Below are 20,808 nucleotides of genomic sequence, written 5' to 3'. Positions count from 1 at the left end.
CGTTACATGAGCGCTACCGGAAACCGCGGGTCTATCTGACCCATATTTAGCCCCATGCTACCCACTTATATAAGAAACAAATTTGCAAAATTTTGGTATCCTACGTCCTTTACTTTAGAAGATATTAGTAAAGTTCCACTAAAGTGCTCATATTTCGCACTGTGCGGTGCAAGAAACCAAGCTCAACAATAACAGTAGCTTACAACGTTGCGATGGTTAAAACGTGCTAAGGAAGGATCGCACCAGAAGTGAAGGTGGGGGATTAGCTTTCCTATTGCACCAGTCTCTGTCCAATACAGACCTATCTCGCTTGAGCCTGTCTCTAATGACCCATACATGGAATGTATGGGGGTAGCAGTCAGGTGTGGAACTGCCGAAATAGAGTTGCTGAACGTATAAATCCCGCCGAGAAATAGCTGTATCTCAGATTACGTGCCTAACATTAGCCCGCTTTTGGAAGGTCATAATCGTCTGGTCCTGGGGGACTTTAATGCGCATCATGAGATGTGGCATTCGGCCCTCGCAAACTACCAGAGAGGTACAGCGCTGGCTGAGCAGATTGGCAGCTCTACGTTTTGCACGGTCAATGAGGATGCCCCTACCAGAATTAGAGGAGAGTGTCACAGCTCGCCAGACATAACCATTGTGGCACCTGGTCTGACAAATGACGTTACCTGGCAACCAGTCATTTCCCTTGGGTCAGACCATCTCCCCATAATTGTCTCCATTAGCAGACCACCCAATTTCATTACCTCTGAACGCCGCACATTCGTCAATCATAAGAAAGCTGATTGGCCGGGTTTCAGAGAGTTCACCAATCACCGCTTCAGAGAACTGCCCAATCCTTCTGTTGTTCGGGTAGCGGAAAGGACGTTCCGAGACATCATCACTGCTGCAGCCGCTCGCCATATCCCTGCTGGTCGAATACCCGAGGTAAGACCAAACTTCCCAGCAGAGTCAGGGACCAATGACCCCAGCGTCAGGGAGCTGACACTGGAATTTAACAGGCTGGTCGGCGAGCATAAGCGGAACAAATGGTTAAATCATCTGAAGAGCTGCAACATTGGAGCCGGTATAGGTGAATTGTGGACAACGGTTATGTCACTCTCGAACCCTGGAAGAAGGGAAGATAGGACCTCAGTCACGTTTGGCCACGTTAAGTTGACTGACCCGAAGAGATGCGCAAGTTATTTCAATCGACAGTTTGTCGAGCACCCCGAGTGTAGAGGAGGAACCACCACAGTTTACAATGGATGATGTTGCCAATGCCATCAAGAACGCTAAATCATCCAAAGCGTCGGGCCCTGATGGAATCTCCATGGTAATGCTGAAGCAGCTGGATGAGCCGGAAGTGGAGTATCTCACTAAAGTTCTCAACTTGTCGCTATCCACCCTCGTTGTTCCCGAAGTCTGAAAAATGGGCAGGGTGGTCCCACTACGGAAGCCCGGCAAGGATGCCAGCAAAAGTGAATCGTACAGGCCGATTTCGCTTTGGTCGCCCGTAGAAAAGACCCTTGAGGCCTTAGTCCTCCCCAGTATCAGAAATAGCTATCAAGTTGCTATCAAGTTCCAGCATGGATTCCGTAAGCAGCACATCACGACAACTGCGCTGCACGCCATTACCACACATATTTGTCAAGGACTCAACCAGAGACGGCCGTGCGATAGAACAGTGATGGTGGCGCTTGACTTATCAACCCGCTGTATGAGGACATTGAGCAGACAACCCTCCGGCCAAGCTTGAAATGTTGGATAGTCAAGTATACGTGTGGACGCCAGTCGTAAGTGGAATTCAGGAACAAGAAGTCCAAACCCCGTAGAGTAAAACAGGGAGTTCCCCAAGGTGGGCGGATATCTCCGGAACTGTTTAACCTCTACCTCTCCTGTATTCCGCCCCCTCCAGACGGCATCGAGATCGTATGGTGATAATTGCACGATCCTGGCGTCGGGTACCTATCCTGATGACATCTGTGAGAGACTGAATAACTATTTAACCGATCTTACCACCTTTTTCCATTTGAGGAATATGCAGATTTCCGCCACAAAATCAACAGCTACTATGTTCACCACATGGACAGCGCAGTTTGGAAGAGAATTGAATGTCGTGGTCGACGGTAGAATTCCGACCACAAACTGCCCCAAAATTTTAGGGTTCACAATCGACACTACTTTCACGTCGTGCGCGCACGCCACTGCTATCTGCGACAAACTGAAAAGTAGGAACAAGGTCCTCAAGTCCCTAGCCGGCAGCACTTGGGGTGCAGATAAAGAAACCTTGCTGTCCACATATAACGCGATAGAGTCTGTCGCAAAAGTTAGTATACACCGTTGAAACCAAAATGTATTAGGGATAAATATAACTATAACTTATTGAAAACAACAAACAATTAGTTTCATTTGATAGACAAGAAGGTTGTCTTCCGTAATAACAATTAAAAGTGCGCAATATTTGCATACATTTGCAAATGTACGGTTCGAATCCCAAAAAGACCAAAATTTATGTCGCAAAAGTTAGTATACAGCGGAGAATCCACGTGGAACTGTGTAAAAAATTCTTGATATTTTTGAACAAAATGAAACTAAATCTGTACTTAAGATCATAAGGAGTTTTGTAATTGGCTTTATTGGCAGTTATAGTACTTATAGTGACAAGTCCAACGTACTCTGGATCGTAAAATCCACAAAAATTGGTCATCTACAAATACAAAAAATGTAGCGACAAAATTCCGGATGTTATGTCCTGTTTATCAATTCTAAAGCCATGAAATGTTCAGAAAAGCTATAAAGTTTCAATATGTGGTGATCTTGATCGAGTTTCGACTTGTCCTGTTTGAAAAACGGGAATTTCTTGTAGTAAACCCATACTTTTGAGGCCATTGTCCTTTTGAAACATGTAATAATCCTTAATCCTTACACATAAGGACTTTCCTTTTGAGTTAATTTTCTCACAAATGCTGCCCCCTTTCATATTCCCACCAAAAGTAAATAGTAGGAGAACCTCAAGGTCCGTTGTAAGCGCTACAGTTATACTGTCCTACCGGCCTTATAGCAGTATCGGACATGCTTCTCGTGTCCCTAGTGTCTAATGTCCTACTAATGTCTAATGAACTACTTCTAACTGATCCATTTAGTTGTATTTTGGTCCTAAGTGAAGCGAACACAGCTTTTCAGAACGTTTTTGCACAATCCATGCGTTATAACAGCAGAGAAAGCTCTGTATTAAAATTTTAAATTAGCTATCATATCCTTCTGTGGTGGTGGAGTATCTCTGCGGGGTTACACCAGAATTTGAGGTTCTCCTACTATTTATTTTTGGTGGGAATGTGAAAAGAGACTTAATTTGTGAGAAATTTAACTCAAAATGAAAGTCTTTATGTGTAAGGAATAAGGATTATTACATGTTTCAAAAGGACAATGGCCTCAAAAGTATGGGTTTCCTTCAAGAAATTCCCGGTTTTTCAAACAGGACAAGTCGAAACTCGATCAAGATCACCCCATATTGAAACTATAGAGCTTCTCTGAGCATTTCATGGCTTTAGAATTCATAAACAGGACATAACATCCGGAATTTTGTCGCTACAGTTGTTGTATTTGTAGATGACCATTTTTTGTGGATTTTGCGATCCAGAGTACGTTGGACTTGTCACTATAAGTACTATAACTGCCAGTAAAGCCAATTAATATACTCCTTATGATCTTAAGTACAGATTTAGTTTCATTTTGTTCAAAAATATCAAGAATTTTTTACACAGTTCCACAAGGATTCTCCGTTGTATACTAATTTTTGCGACATAAATTTTGGTCTTTTTGGGATTCGAACCGTACATTTGCAAATATTGCGCACTTTTAATTGTTATTACGGAAGACAACCTTCTTGTCTATCAAATAAAACTAATTGTTTGTTGTTTTCAATAAGTTATAGTGATATTTATCCCTAATACATTTTGGTTTCAACGGTGTATACTAACTTTTGCGACAGACTGTAGGTCGGTCTGTGGTAAGCTATGTGGCGCCAGTTTGGTCCCCGGGATTATGTGATACGAATTGGAAAAAGATTCAAACCTGCCAAAATGCCGCCCTGAGAACAGCAACAGGGTGCCTCCTCAAGTCTTCAGCGGACCATCTACATGAGGAGGCACAGATTCTTGCAGTAAAGCAACACAATGAGATGCTTTCGTTGCAGTACTTGCTTGGGTGTTGCCGTGAGAGCTTTTCCATTCACCATCTGCTGGCTAGGCCCGACACATTCAGTCATATCAGGAAGCATATTCATGCTCTAGAGACGGATGTCCAACAATATAGGAGAGAACCCCTAGATCAACAGGCATATCAAATGCAGGTTTAAATAGCATTCACACGGAGGAGCGTCAGCTGCCACGACAATCTAGAGTAGTTTTGGCTCAACTACGCTGGGGATATTGCAGTGGCCTAAATTCTTATTGGGCGGAAACAGACCGCGCCGTGCAAGACATCTTCCCAGTATGTGGCATGGGCCCGCACGGCACAAAACACCTTTTCAATTGCCCAGCCAAACCTACTCATCTAACTCCAGTGTATCTGTGGTTACATCTTATCGAAGCAGCCACTTTCCTGGAACTGGAGATAGACCCAGAGCCTGATTGAACAGAAGAACGAACATACAAACATAATAATAAACACTGTTACGACAACAACAATTTTGTTTTTGAAAATGCGTTTACTATTGGGTTCAACATTGCTGAATATGGCATTAAAAACTTAAAATTACACAGGTTTAATTCTATCATTATGTGTGTTCGTTTACTTATTAAGTTATTGCATAAAAATGATCCTAAAAAAAAAAACATTTCAAAAATAAAATTGTGCGCCAGAGCGGTACTAAGCGATCGGACAATAGATCGTAATACCGTTGACGTGATTGAGCATAGTATCGAACAGTTCAATCAACAGGACTGCTCCAATTATGTAAGGAACATATCCATTGAGAATTACCTAAGCAGCAAATCGTGAACCACTTTATTAGGTAATACAATTAGCCCCTGTTATTATTAGGAATTTTTTAAATCTAAATTCTCTCTTTAGGATTATTTCGCTACAACCTTAATTGATGCACAAAAATTATGAAATGTTTAAGTTCAAGGAAGGAAAACATGCAGGGCAGTAAAAATTGTTGAAAACCCATAAAATTTTTGATCTCTTTCTCTTTTCTAAATAGTCTGGCTTTTTTCTTTCAATAAAAATAAAGGTTTCATTCAATTTGGAAAAGGTTTCATTTGATTTGGTAAAATTTTCATTTGATTTGGAAAAGGTTTCACTTAATTTGGAAAAGGTTTCATTTAATTTGGAAATGCTATATTAGTTATTGGTCTGTGGTGCTTCTGAAATAATTACCATAAACAGCTCTTGTAATGACGAACACGTTAATAACAAATTTTATTGGAGGATAGATCCGGTTATCTAAATTTTTGAACCGGATATTCTGATATTAAAACCGAGTTTTGAACCGGTTTTAAGTGACCGATTAAACGTATATGTATATTATTAGAAAGCCAATAATAATGTCAATCACATGATAGCAAGTATCTGATTACAACTTTTTTGGTGCCAATGCTAAAAAAAAGTTTTCTTAAACCGATTTTGATGGAAAATATCGCAGCGCGTAAACATGCAAATCCAAGTTTGGGGGTGAAAAATTCTTTTTGGCGATGAAAGTCAGTAATGCCATATGTCAAACTTCTGAGTTATGGCGAGATGAATTTGTGTTATGTTGTTCTTTATCATGCATAAGGTTCATCAAGAATGATTTAATTTCGCCATAACTAAGAAGTTTGACCTATGGCATTACTGTCTTTCCAGTATGGTAATAAGTATTTAGAAGCACCACAGACCAATAACAAAACACAGTTTTCTGAACAAAAACGGGGTAAATGTCAAAAAGGACAATGAAAACGGGGAAATGTCGATAAGTCATCAATGAGAACCGTACCTTAAGTCTTCTGAACAACATTTTTGTACTTTTACTGCGGTTCAAGAAAGAAAGAACGAAAAGGACATGGAAGGATTTGAGTTAGAGTGATGAAATATTCTACAAAAAGATTTGCCATTCGATTTGACTGAAGAGATGTAATCTTAAAATGAAGCTACAATAACGCAAAACAGAGATATAAAGCTATTTCTCATAAATTAAGGGGCCGGCTGTCTCAGGTGTGGATGCCTTGGCACCTACAGCCGTAACTGCTACAAGTGCAGTATATACAACCCGAAATATTGTTGACGGACCGGTTTTTCAAAAGGATAATGCTTTAGCCAAAACTGGTGTTAATCAGTCCACGGCTGACAGGACCGAAGTTTTGGGCGGGGACGACCTACATCTCAAAGTGATTGGGGACAGTCTGGAGAGACAGAGTAGGGAACTCCTTGACCAACTGGAGAGACTTGTTCCGACCATACCACCAGAGGACATGCTCAACAATCTCACCCTCACTGACGACGAACTGGACATTACGGTGATCCCAGCTGAGTCAACAAGAAGGTCTGATGACGACATGTCCACTGACGGTGATGTGGTCGAAGAGGTTGTGAACCTGGGTTCGCAACCACAGACAAGTCGCAACCAGTCTGGTCCTGTATCGGCACCAGCCGATACTAAGCTTCGAAGGCAGATTGCCACGGAGTCAATGGATGTTGATGGAGAATCTAGAGATGATCCATCAACAGCCACTGACTCTAAGTCGATGACCATCGAGGGGGAATCAACGGAAGCTCCAACAATTGCCACTGACTCTGAGTCTCCGGCCTGCGTTGGGGAATCCAAGGAAACCTCATCGACGGACACCGACGCAGTCGCAATTTCCGCCAAAGAGGCTTCAGATACGAGGCACTACAAGCGTGCAGCTTCGTATCTGCGCAAGTTCGTGGGAAGGGACGCGAGCTCGCATACTAGGAGAGAGATCATGTTCATCAAGAGCAAGCTCAAGTACATGCGGAAATTCGAAAGAATCTATCCAAATGCACCCAGATGCGAGCTCCTGGTGGACAAAATCTTTCTCCCGAACCCTGCTTCAGCTTCAGCCAAAGACTCAGTAGAGACTGCGGCGACAAGCAAAAAGGTGGAGGTGAAGCCTGCTGCTTCTGACAGCAAGGTGGAACCTAAAGCTGTTCCGAAGCCGAACCCGAGCCAGAAGGGACTGGAAAAGGATAAGGGGCATAATCCGACTCCAAATGATTCTCGTAAGAGAAGTCGACTGGAGAAGGTGACTGTTCCAAATCCGGATCCTACCCCAACTAATGAGGGTAAAGCGGACGAACAGAAGGTGTCTAAGACCTGCGCAAGCCACTCGGGGGTAACGACGGGTGGATCGACTGGGACAACATCGACTTCGGAGAAGACGAACAAGTCCTCGCAGTCAAAGACTGTGAAGCGAGTTCGCTCTTCAGAAGGCCCTCAGCCTTCGCCAAAGAAGACGATGATCTCTCAGACGGTCAACACGGCGAACTCCTATGCTGGTGCCCTTGCTCACAAAGCCAAGGGAAGCAGCACCAGTACTGAGAAGGCGTCCACCTCCTCAGGAAAAGCTGTTACCAAGGCACGTGAGCGAGGACGTAGGAAACCCTACGCCAAAACGGCCACGGTGGCAAACGATGACGAGCTCCTAGTTGCAATCATCGACCGAGCTGACCCCTTCGGGAAAATCAGCGAAAGTCACTGGTTGCTCTTCGAGACTCGGCTTCGTTTAGCCATTGTGTCCACTGAGGCGAACCAGGGTGACCGTCAGTTTGGTGGCGCCTTCCTTCACAAGGGAGTTAAAGTCATTAAATGTCTCAACAGGAGCTCGCAAGAGTACCTTAAGAAGACAGTTAATGGCTTTGATGAACTTTGGGAGGGGGCAAAAATTGCTGCGGTGTCTATAACGGAGATTCCGTCCAGGAAGGTATTCCCAGCATGGGTTCCCCCACCTACCGTGGATAAGGAACTTCTGCTGAGGATGCTGGAGCTCCAGAACCCAGGTCTCCTTACTAAGGACTGGACTGTAATGAGTCTCACCCCTTGTAAGGAGAATGGAGGGATGGACATTAAGATGGCGGTAGACTCCTCAGGAGAGGAGTACCTTTAAGATTCGTGAGGGAAAACTGAACTTCGGTTCAGGATGGGTTCGGTTCCGACTGAGTCCACCTCGCGGAAATCAGTAGGAGTAGGCAGGCGGCAGGTGCTACGCATTTTGCAGATTAATCTGCATCATTGTAAAGCAGCTGCCGCCGAACTACTCCTGTCCCTCACGAACTCAGAGGTAGACATTGTTCTAGTCCAGGAACCTTATATATATAAAAATAAGGTCTCTGGACTGAACAATGCCAACTTCGAGGTCTTTGCATCGTCCGAAGGGGACAAGGTGAGGACCTGTGTGGTAGGTAGGAAGAACCTCAATCTAATCTTTCTATCTAATTACAGTAATGGAGACATGTGCACGGTGCGACTGGAGAACGGCAGGGAGAAGGCCACTCTCCTGTCCTCAATCTACATGCCGTATGAGGACCCTGATCCACCAAATCAGGGGGTACACAGGCTGCTGAAGGATAACCTGGGCGTTTGTAACGTTATCCTTGGATGTGACGCCAACGCCCACCATTTTCACTGGGGCAGCAAAGACACAAACACTAGAGGTGAGTCGATTTTCAATTTTATATTATCTTACAATCTAAGAATATGTAATATAGGAAACGATCCCACCTTTAAAATTAGAGGCAGGGAGGAGGTCATTGATCTAACCCTGTCTAATTTAGATGATTCTGTCGTCAGGAACTGGAGGGTATCCAACAAATGCTCCTTTTCGGATCATATGAGGATATACTTTGAAATCTCTTTCGACGGAGTCCGCCAAAATCCTTATAGGAACCCGAGAAGGACGGACTGGGGAAGGTTCACTGATCTGACGAACCATCAACTGACACTCCCCGGAAGGATAGAAACAGTTGCTGAGCTTAACAGTAAGGTGTCCAACCTAACAGAAATCCTTCTTCGCTGCCATAAGGATGCCTGTCCATTAACTTATCCTGGGAAGAAATCCCAACCGGTGTGGTGGAACAAGGATCTTGGCGAACTACGGAAAAACACCAAAAAGTTGTACAACAAGGCGCACTCGACGAAACTTGACAGTGACAGGGAATCGTATAAAGCGAGTTTCACCAAATACAAGAGTGAAATCAAGCGCGCCAAAAAAAGAAGTCATGGGTTTGTTTCTGTGAGTCTGTAGAAGGGGTAAACGACGCTGCCAGATTCCGTAAGATACTCTCGAAGGACCCCAAATCCATCGGTAGTGTCAAAAAACCGGACGGCACGTGGACAGACTCAGGTCTTGAGACTCTAAACCTTCTAGCTGAGACCCACTTCCCTGACTGCACGGATGCCAGTAACCTTCACATTGAATGTGACAACTTCCAAGTCCAAGAGTCAGTGGACGAGAGCCTCATTGATAAGGTTGTAAGCAGAAACAAAATAAAGTGGGCAGTAAGTACATTCAAACCCTATAAGTCACCTGGTCCAGATGGAGTAATTCCTGCGATGCTTCAATTTGCTGCACCGCAGATATACCAAATTCTGGAGGAGATCTTTAGGGCCTGTTTGTTTCTTTCCTGCGTACCAGATCTGTGGAAAGAGGTAAAGGTAACTTACATCCCCAAAGCGGGGAAAGCCAGTCACTCTGCACCGAAAGACTACAGACCTATTAGTCTATCCTCCTTTCTCCTCAAGACACTCGAACGACTGATCGATCTGGAGATTAGGAGCTTTGTAGACACTGCCTCGCTGAGCGACTCGCAGCATGCCTACATGAAAGGTAAATCTGTCGAAACTGCTCTTCATGAGGTCGTGGGTTTCATTGAGAGAAATATGGAGAACTCAAACTTTACCTTGGCGGCTTTCCTGGATATAGAAGGAGCCTTTAACAACGTAAAACTTGAATCCATTCATCTCTCGCTTAGATCGGTCAACACCCCGGAAACTCTGATCTGCTGGATAAAGAGAATGCTGGAGAGCAGGATCATAAATTCCAGTATTGGGGAGTTGACAACAAGGAAGACAGTAACACGAGGTACTCCCCAGGGAGGTGTACTCTCACCGCTGCTGTGGCTACTTGTGATAAACAATATTTTGGCGGAATTCGACAATCAGGGCATCAAGGTTGTCGCATACGCGGATGATGTAGTTTTACTAATAACTGGCAAATTCTTGTCCACTATTTCGGAGCTTATGCAAGGAGCCTTATCAAAGCTGTCTCGTTGGGCCACCACAAATGGCCTTGGTGTAAATCCAACGAAAACAGAACTGGTATTGTTCACCAGAAAGCGTAAGCTTGGCGACTTCATACCACCAACATTGGATGGAGTGCAGTTGCATCTATCTCCTGAGGCCAAATACCTAGGTACAATCCTGGATTCTCAACTGAGATGGAAAAGGAACGTCGAGGAACGGACGAAGAGAGGTATGATCGCACTCTATTCTTGTAAGAATTCGATTGGGAAAAGTTGGGGTCTAAATCCAGCTATTATACACTGGTTGTATAATACTGTTGTGAGACCCATCCTATCCTACGGATGTCTTGTCTGGTGGCATGCGCTTCGACACAAATCGAACTCGGGCAGCATAGACAAGGTGCAAAGGGCAGCCTCGACCCTGATAACTGGAGCTTTTAGAAGTACACCACAAGCAGCTCTGAACGCGATGCTAAACCTCTTGCCCACGAGAATTAGCATCAAAGGTCAAGCAGCACGTAGTGCTCTAAGGCTACATGAATTGGATCGTTGGCGTGACAGCACCTATGGTCATGCATGCATTCTTCGAGAGCTAGGTCCAAACCTTGGCTTAAATCAGCAGGGGAAGTTCAGCGACTACTTATCACCAATCCATAGATTTCATGATTTTGAGGTCGTTATCCCTAGTAGAGATGACTGGATCCGTGGTAACCCTCCTCTGGACGGTCTGGCTTTCTATACAGACGGTTCCAAGATGGAAGAAGGTACCGGAGCTGGCGTCTACTGCGAAAAGCTTTGCCTCGAGTACTCTTATAGGTTGAACAGCGACTGTAGCGTTTTCCAAGCAGAAATCTTCGCGATCAAAATGGCCGCAGAGTTGATAAAAAGTCTGGATGCTGAAATCTTTGAACCGGTGACTATCTTCGTTGATAGTCAGCCGGCTCTTAAAGCCGTCAAATCCCCCAATATCAAGTCTGAGGCCGTTCTTGAGTGTAGAACTGCTTTGGCGAACCTAACTAACGCTGTCCGACTCTGCTGGGTACCGGGTCACTGTGACATTGTGGGAAACGAGAAGGCAGATGAATTGGCAAGACACGGATCTCAATCAACAAGTCAAGCTATCACTGTTTCTATTAAACCACCCATATGTCACGTTTTTCGGAAGGTGGAGACGTTCTTTGAAGAACAGGCCAAGGAACTATGGCATAATGAACCAAGGTGCAACGTGTCAAGGGCCATCTGGCCGAATCTTTCAACAAAGAGAACAACTTCGCTTTTAAGTCTGAGTAAGTCAGAAATCAGGGTATTGACGGGAGTCATTACCGGCCATTGCAACATCCGAGCTTTTATCGGCAAATGGCAGGATGATGGCGTGGACTATTGCAGGCTCTGTGAAGATGAGGAGGAAACGGAGACGATCGAGCATATTCTATGTCGTTGCCCGATGTTAACTCGAAAGCGGTATAGACTAACAGGAGTACGCTTTCCTCCAAGCTTAACCTTCTACTCAAACATGGAACCAACAATCATAAACAACATCATTAAAAATCTGAAGTGGCTGGGACGGCGCGACCCATAAGCGTAACTACTTCTCTGAAAGTTTTTTCCACCATCGCCAAAAAACTACCCTCTCTGTCTTTATTACATCTTCATTCTTTCTTATAAATAATTCATTTATTACTACTCTCCAAACCACACCCCCCTTTTTTCTTTATTCTTCTCTCTTTTCTCTTCTCTTTTCAGGTAATTCTGAACCTCCTTTTTTCTTTATGGATGATCGCAATGGACCGAAAGGTCTCCGAGTGGCGTAGTCAATATACATATATATTGACTACACATCCCCAAACCTAACCTAACCTAAGGGGCCAAAATTAAACCATTAATCACGTGATATCTCAGAAACTTGACCTCATAAATGAAGACTTTTCATCATCGGTCCATATTTCCAAATTTATACAATCAACCTCTAAGGCCAAGTAACTGCACTCGCCATGTATCCCTACGCTCCATAAATTTCGCCTAGGGGGGCCCTTAATAGGTCCATCCTAATATATGAAGACTTTTCATCATCGGCCCATATTTCAAAATTTATACAATCAACCTGTAAGGGGATAATTATATTTTTATAGTGGACCCAATGGCCAAGTTAGCTGCAACCGCCATGTATCCCTACGCTCCATAAAGTTTCGCATTGGGGCCTTAATAGGCCCATCCTCATAAATGAAGACTTTTTATCATCGATCCATATTTCAAAATTTATACAATCAACCTCTAAGGGGATTATTACATTTTTATATATTAGACCCAATGGCCAAGTTAGCTGCACTTGCCTTGTATCCCTACGCTCCATAATTTTCGCCTAGGGGGGCCCTTAATAGGTCCACCTGAAGACTTTTCATCATCGGTCCATATTTCAAAATTTATGCAATCAACCTGTAATGGAATTATTATATTTTTATAGTGGACCCAATGGCCAAGTTAGCTGCACTCGCCATGTATCCCTACTCTCCATAAATTTCGCCTAGGTGGGCTCTCAATAGGTCCATCCTCATACATGTAGTCTTTTCATAAATGATCGATATTTCGAAATTCCCACAATGAAGATATATGAATCTACATTCGCCATGTATCCCTACGCTCCATAAATTTCGCCTAGGTGGGCCCTCAATAGGTCCATCCTCATACATGTAGTCTTTTCATAAATGATCGATATTTCAAAACAATGAAGATATATGAATCTTTTCATTTATGGAAAGTCGACAAATTCAGCTGTCCAACGCTACTTTCCGTGTGTGCGTATCTTTTCTAGATCCTGAGCAATAGTCTAAAACATATATTCTTCAAAAACGATTTTATCAAAATCGTTTTTACCAACTGTTATAAAACTGTTATACATAAGACAAACGCACATAGTTATATGAGAAAATATGAAAAAAAAAAACTGGATAAAAAACTTCAAGTCAAAATCCGGGGGCTCGATTTTCACATTAGACATATGGTCTAGTAGACTTTTTTGCTCAGTACAATCCCAAGAATCAGAAACTCCAGGCGCCCGTGATGGTGTTCAAATCGCCCCACCCTAATATATATATGTATATATTTATATAATACTCTCACTCTCTTTGAGGAAATCATATGAATTGAAAGGTTACAAAACAATTTTGTATTTTCCCATATGTAGATAAATTTCAGGCTTTTAATATATTTGAATGCAATAATTAGTTGAAATAACGGGCAATAACGAGGCCTCTCTACCTTATAGCAGTAATAATAGTGCACTTACCTTATCACCTTTACTGCACGGTGTAAACCACATTTTCATAAAAACTTCCGTAACAAGTTTTTGGATACCTTCTTCGTCATTAACACGCCTAATCATCTTTACACATATCTCTGGAATTTTTTTAAAATCAGGATATTCTATACATATATCACGAAGTATTTTTATGACGCGTTTTCTCACGGATACACCGGTGTCCTAAAATGAATATTTTATTATATTTGTTTTCAAGCTAATAAATAGCGATATACATACCAATATTCTTGTAGACAACATATCGTAATACTGGTCTATTAGTTCTTCATTACTGAGAACAAATTTGCCAATTAAGTCAACAGCTGCTTCCCGCACTGAAATAGCGGCATCTAAAAATTTTTGGTTAACTCCCACTTGCATGTCCTTCCGTTTTAGAACGAAGGGATCTACTTCTACAATATTTGCCAGACACTTCATTGCCCTAGTTCTTACGGCAATTGAAGGTTCACTAAAATTGAGAAAAATTGGTTAGCACAATGTCGTTCTTCATTCATGATAAGTATATACTTCACGACGAGTATAATTTTTTTTAAATATCCATCAAAAGACTGACTAAAAGGTCTTTTTGCTCCCAAATATTGTGCTATAAGTTGCGCATTATTGTAGTCAATATAAGTCTTGATATGTTGAGTTGTATGATTATTAATATCAGCCGGAGAAGCATACGGTTTTATTTTTGAAAGAAAATAATTTTTTCGTTCTTCCAGACTTTTGAATATTTCTAAATTCAATTCTTGATCCACAACTGAAGAATGGAAGCTGTCCAAAATTGTACTTTTATCATCTCCGCTCTCTATATCACTTTCCCCATGTGAAGAATCAGAAGATAGTCCTAAAACGAGAGAACATGTAAAAGGATAAAATAAGTAAATATAAATTAAAGATGGTAATAACAAGTTAAGAAAGTAACTCCGGTCGGCCACCATCAACCAAAGTGGAATAATTAGATCCCTTCTCTGCAAACAAGTTTTTCGACATTACTTCCTTTAGTTAAATCACTCGTTAAGTTTATTATAACTTCGTCTTTCAATATACAGTGAGTGTCAAAAATATTCGGTTTTAAATTTCACCAATAATAACACCTCTGTATTTTATAAGACCATGTCCATTATCCAAAAAACCAAATACTTAAAAAATGTTGGTCCTGTGGCAATTAAAATGTGTGTGTAACATGGATCCATGGCAACCCTATAAGCGAGAATAACAAAGAAAACGTTGTTAACCCTGTTTTCTATGCGTCAAAAATATTCGGTTTTTGTAACTTTTGTTAAATATTTTGCCAAAAAACAGGTCATTATCGAAATTTTTCTGCAATATTAGAATACATTTTAATAATTGCGAACAGAATCTTTGTTCCTGTGTCCAAAAATATTACATTTTATAGCAAATTATTAAAATTTAGAGCTAAGGAAAAACGCTACCTCAGAAAAGGGAAAACTGGTCATATTTCATTATAAAAACAGCAGAAATTAAAGGAAATTTTGCTTATTTTTGAATATTTAGTTGAATATAGTAGAAATAATGTGCAAAAGTCACGAAAATATAGAAATAATCGATTTCGTGAAACAGATAAGCTAGGCAAAACCAAGATCTGGGAGGGAAGGTAGAGGAATCTCCTGAAAAATTACGGCAAAACCGCCCTTAATTTTCTTGAAATTGATCACCGAGTCCTAAATGACTTTCAGAAGATAGGAAATATGCACTTACATTCCAAAAAAATCATAAGGATAAAGCCTTTTATGGCCTTGTAACACATCACAAGCCATTTATAACTACATGTCTCCTGGAAGCTCCTTTGTACTTTTTGTGTTGGAGAACACAGAAAGGTCGGAAACTTGTGGTATATTGTTTTTCTTGCTTAGGCATTCAAAACTAACTCCATTTCACCAAGTTCCTGATGTACATCAAGTTTTGAAGGTACATCAAGGCGAAACTTGAACTAGATTTTTGGTTAAGTAAATAAGCCGATGGCTTGTGATGTGTTACAAGGCCATAAAAGGCTTTATCCTTACGATTTTTTTGGAATGTAAGTGCATATTTCCTATCTTCTGAAAGTCATTTAGGACTCGGTGACCAATTCCAAGAAAATTAAGGGCGGTTTTGCCGTAATTTTTCAGGAGATTCCTCTACCTTCCCTCCCAGATCTTGGTTTTGCCTAGCTTATCTGTTTCACGAAATCGATTATTTCTATATTTTCGTGACTTTTGCACATTATTTCAACTATATTCGACAAAATATTCAAAAATAAGCAAAATTTCCTTTTATTTGTGCTGTTTTTATAATGAAATATGACCAGTTTTCCCTTTTCTGAGGTAGCGTTTTTCCTTAGCTCTAAATTTTAATAATTTGCTATAAAATGTAATATTTTTGGACACAGGAACAAAGATTCTGTTCGCAATTATTAAAATGTATTCTAATATTGCAGAAAAAGTTCGATAATGACCTGTTTTTTGGCAAAATATTTAACAAAAGTTACAAAAACCGAATATTTTTGACGCATAGAAAACAGGGTTAACAACGTTTTCTTTGTTATTCTCGCTTATAGGGTTGCCATGGATCCATGTTACACACATATTTTAATTGCCACAGGACCTTCATTTTTTTAAGTATTTGGTTTTTGGATAATGGGGCTTATAAAATACGGAGGTGTTATTATTGGTGAAATTTAAAACCGAATATTTTTGACACTCACTGTAAATATAACAAGGTGTTAGTAGGTCTATTCCGTAACTTTTAAATAGCTTCGTTCCCGTACTTTTTAATAACAAAACTCGTAAAAGAGAATACTCATAAAGAGAGAATTTTCCTCACACAAAAGTTTTTTGAAATAGTTCGGGAACGGAAAAATGGAAAATACGTCAAAAAACTGGAACAAATGACAAAGTCGGCGTATCAGCCAATCAGACGCCGGCAACCATGTTACTATTTTTTACACGCTCAAATTTGTCGAGTAAAAAGTTTATTCATTTCACAGCCATTTTTCTTCAAAGAAAACTGAACATTTAACAACTTTTTTGTGTATGGGAAAGGTTTTTCGGGTAAAATGTGTAAAAGTCGTTAAAATTGTAAAAACTTTTTAGTTCTGGAACAAAGCTAATACCTTCGTTCCCGTGCTTTTTAATAGTAAAACTTGTAAAAGAGAGAACTGCAAAAAATTTTTCTCACACAAAAATTTTTTGAAATAGTTCGGGAACGGAAAAATGGAAATAACGTCAATAAACTGGAACAAATGTCAAAGTCGGCGTACTAGCCAATCAGACGCCGGCAACCATGTTACTATTTCTTACATGCTCAAATTTGTCGAGTAAAAAGTTTTTAAAGGGTGCGTAATTCAACGCCATTTTTGTTTAAAGAGAAGTGAACATTTTACAACTTTTTTAGCTTTGTTCCTTTACTTTTTAATGGTAAGAGTGGTAATAGAGAAAAGTGTCAAAATTGTTCAAAATTGCTCTCTCATGAACATTTTTACCAGAAAAGTAATGAACGGAAAAATTGTAGATCCGGCAGCAAAAAACATAAAAAATTTATTTCACAGTTTTTAATTTAGTGTTGTCAGTGTTCTGCTTGGTTTACATTTACGAAATCCACTCGATTTCAACTGTCAAATCCATAGGTTAAACGTCAAATGAAATCCAGATGAGATTTCATTTGACATTTGAGCTATGGAATTGACAATTAAAATCGAGTGGATTTCGTAAATGTAAACTTAGCATTCGACTTTTTCTTCGGTTTTTCGTCCATTTTGTGAAATAATCGTCAAACAAAAGTCGAAAAATCAGTTCTGCCGTTTTCTACCTGCAAAAATTTTGCTGGTAGCCTGTGGTAGAAGAGAAAGCCATTTTCGCTCTCTCTCCCCTCTCACTCTCTTAAAAATTGCTTCCAGTTTTGCCACTTTTCGGGGTTAAGGAACGCTTTGCAGGTTAAAATGGTAACAAATGGTTAAAATGGTAACCTCAGGTAAGTAAAGGAACCCAGCTTTTGTGTGCGGGAACGCTTTTTCGGGTAAAATGTGTAACAAACAAAAATAATAACAATAAATAAAAAATAAATCACTTTCTAAAGAGTCGTGGTAGCTATTGATTACTGTCAACAATAGAAATGTAAATTGTATACTTGACACAGGTGAAGACATTAATGTCATGTCTTTAAAAACGTTTAGAAAAAGTATTGGCCTGTTCCCGTACTTTATAAAGTGGTAAAAGTCGTAAAACTTGTAAAAGGCGTAAACGATTTTCATATAAATTTTGTGTACGGGAACGCAAAATGAGTAAAAGTGGTAAAAATTGTAAAAACTTTTTAGTTCTGGAACAGAGCTTATGTCAAATAAAATTAATTATGAAACACAGTCAATTCCTTTTTTTTGTATTTTTGGATTAGCTTGTTGACTCTTGGTACTTTAGCAAATAAAACAAAATCTAATCATGTTGAGACATTTTTTTTTTTTGTGCGAAAGCAGACGTCATGTGAAAGCATAAGTGATTTTTCTACGGATTTGGAAAATTTAAGTACAAATTGTGAATTTGGTGAATTTCGTTGGTTAGAGATGTTTTTATTGCCAACATGAATTTTAACATGTCACATATTCGTCAGTTTATATTACAAGAAACAAATATACCGTTAGAAAAACCCGTTTATTTTTCCTTATTATAATTTAATGTTAAAAAATGTTACTTAATCACAAATTTCCTTATTTTTAATAAACAAAGAAATATTGTTAGATATAAGCAACCTGCGAGTAGTTAATGTTTAGATGTTTTATGGAACCGCTCATGGCCCTATGGGCTAGGTTACTGTAATAAATAAATTAAATATTATATTATTATATTGCAAAAAAAAAAAAAAAAAAACAAAAATAAAAAACAAAAAAAAAAACAGAGTGCTACAACAACAAGTAAAAAGTCATGCATAACAGTCGTCAAAAGTCGTAGCAGAAGCAGCAGCAGAGTTTACAAAAAGAATAACAATAACCTATTGATTACTGCCAACAATAGAGATGTAAATTGTATACTTGACACAGGTGCAGACATTAATGTCATGTCTTTAAAAACGTTTAGAAAAAGTACAGTCAACCAAAATAGTCTACATACACCCTATAAATCTCGGGTTTTAAGGGTAAGGACGCATTTTTATGAAAATATAAGTACATAGTTCTATCTCATATCCCTAATAAACAATATTACATATAACAAAAATATATTCCATAATGCGAATAACGGTAAATTCTATAAAATTTAAAAAATTAATAGGGAAAAAGTGTACATACACCCAATGAAATATTAAGATTGCCGTAAAATTGATGGAATAAGCAACACAAATTTTACATTTTATTGCTTTATCGAATGTCTCTGGTTGTCTATGATATATTTTAGACAAAATAGTAACATATTTGTGCTTTAATTGCCGTTATTTCATGTCAGACTTCGCGAATAGCTTGTTAAGGCGGACCCTTGCAGATTTCTTTGAGTTTTTCAGTCTAGTAGTTTATGAAAACCCAGAAAATACAGTGGGACTAATAATTTTTGGATCCAAGAGCGCTATGAAGTTTTTCTTGTGGATAATATATGCTCCTGAGCTTCGCTAAATATACGAATTCCTGAGTTTTCTCATAAATTTTATAGTTTTCAAATCATCCCAAGGGGCAAATTACATGCAGAAGCCTTCGAATTACCTTGTAATAAGGTCTGGTACAATCCTCGAGCATCCATTGAATCAGCAATGTAAAAGTATGCGACATTTATAGCGCTTCAGGTGACCCTAACGATCATAATACGAGAGCATACTAGTTAACAGTGTAAATTTCATACAAATTTCATGCACTCTTTGGTGGTGCTTTTATTTTGATGCTTTGGAAACTTTAGGAGCGGGTTTGAATAATAATGTTATACATTTCTGATTGAGTTAAGGTCCAAACATTTATTACGAGCTAATTCCAAGGTTATTGCTTGTAATTTGACCCTTGGAATGCTGTGAAAACTATAAAATTTATGAAAAACTCAGGAATTCGCATATTTAGCGAAGCTCAGGAGCATATATTATCCTTAATAACAACTTCAAAGTGCTCTAGGATCTCAAAATAATTAGTCCCACTGTATTTCCTGGGGTTTCATAAACTACCAGACCGAAAAACCTTAACGAGCTATACGCGAAGTCTGACCTTAAATAACGCCAATTAAAGCACAAATATGTTCCTATTTTGTCTAAAATATATCATAGACAACCAGAGACATTCGATAAAGCAATAAAATGTAAAATTTGTATTGCTTACTCCATCAATTTTACTGTAATCTTAATATTTCATTGGGTGTATGTACACTTTTTCCCTATTAATTTTTTAATTTGTATAGAATTTACCGTTATTCGTATTATGGAATATATTTTTGTTGTATGTAATATTGTTTATTAGGGATATGAAATACAACTATGTACTTGGATTTTCATAAAAATGTCTCCTTACCCTTAAAATTCGAGATTTATAGGGTGTATGTAGACTTTTTGGTTGACTGTATGTCAAATAAAATTAATTATGAAACACAGTCAATTCCTTTTTTTTTGTATTTTTGGATTAGCTTATTGACTCTTTGTACTTTAGCAAATAAAACAAAGAGGTTTATTTGCTTTTCTTCCCGACATTTCGTCACTTTTTTGGTGGCGTCATCAAGGAAAATCGTCTATTAAATAAAATGTTTGCAATATCACCAGCGCAAGAATTAAAAATATACACAATGCAAAACAGAGGTCCGTAAAATGCCACTCGCTTTTAATGCATATTCGCGATTTCGTGCTTTTTTCATTGCTTGCTATTGCCATCTCTGTTTAATGCTATTGCTTGCTTTGCCTTTACTTTCATGAGTGTGTGCCAATTGCACACACACAACACACTACAAGAGCTCGTTGCCTTTTTTTTGCACGGTGCCTTTGAAAAAGCACGTTGCATTACAAAAAGCAGTAGATATTTCTGGTCAAATTTACATGTTAATAAACATAAAAAAATTAATGTTGAGACAATAAAAACAATTACTAGTTTAGTTTATCCTATTATTAAAGAAACTCAAAGAAAAAGCGAAATTTGGTAAATGTATTCATTTATTCAAACAGAAGATGGTACGATACTGTGTGGTGGTATGCGGTATTGTGCATACTGCATTTGCCAATCGTGTGAATACAAATGTAAAAGCAAGCAAGCATGCACTAAAGCAGTGAATCACTTTTTGCACATTCATATTTTTTATATGCAAGGCACTGCACTATTCGCTTTTGGGAAAAGG

The 20,808-nt window shown here is 39.4% G+C and overlaps 2 protein-coding genes across 5 annotated transcripts in view; one reads left to right on the top strand and one right to left on the bottom strand.

Annotated features, from left to right (window-relative positions):
* Positions 1-20,808, bottom strand: part of Nipped-B (Nipped-B cohesin loading factor) — a 512,008-nt gene that overhangs the window by 193,287 nt on the left and 297,913 nt on the right. For all 4 annotated transcript variants that reach the window (XR_012410391.1, XM_073968650.1, XM_073968649.1 and 1 more), the window contains 3 exons: positions 14,051-14,375; positions 13,763-13,991; positions 13,511-13,705 (listed from right to left, as the gene is read on the bottom strand). Coding sequence is in view for 3 of the 4 variants with exons in the window: in XM_073968650.1 (XP_073824751.1) it covers positions 13,511-13,705; positions 13,763-13,991; positions 14,051-14,375 (749 nt within the window). In the remaining variant the exon portion in view is untranslated. The remainder of the gene's footprint in view (positions 1-13,510; positions 13,706-13,762; positions 13,992-14,050; positions 14,376-20,808) is intronic.
* On the top strand, positions 6,195-9,987 carry LOC141394384 (uncharacterized). Its single transcript, XM_073968652.1, has 2 exons — positions 6,195-8,369; positions 8,429-9,987. Exon 1 carries the CDS (start codon positions 6,441-6,443, stop codon positions 8,091-8,093), a length of 1,653 nt encoding a protein of 550 aa, XP_073824753.1. The 5' UTR covers positions 6,195-6,440; the 3' UTR covers positions 8,094-8,369; positions 8,429-9,987.

The sequence above is a fragment of the Musca autumnalis genome, unplaced genomic scaffold (genome assembly GCF_047663935.1).
Source record: "Musca autumnalis isolate F117 unplaced genomic scaffold, ASM4766393v1 scaffold_2, whole genome shotgun sequence".
In the NCBI taxonomy this organism is placed as follows: Eukaryota; Metazoa; Arthropoda; class Insecta; order Diptera; family Muscidae; genus Musca; species Musca autumnalis.
This window is presented reverse-complemented; position numbering and strand designations above follow the sequence as displayed.

Bases quoted from the DNA above. Each gene is read 5' to 3' on its own strand.
- LOC141394384 (XM_073968652.1), top strand. From the start codon at position 6,441: ATGCTCAACAATCTCACCCTCACTGACGACGAACTGGACATTACGGTG.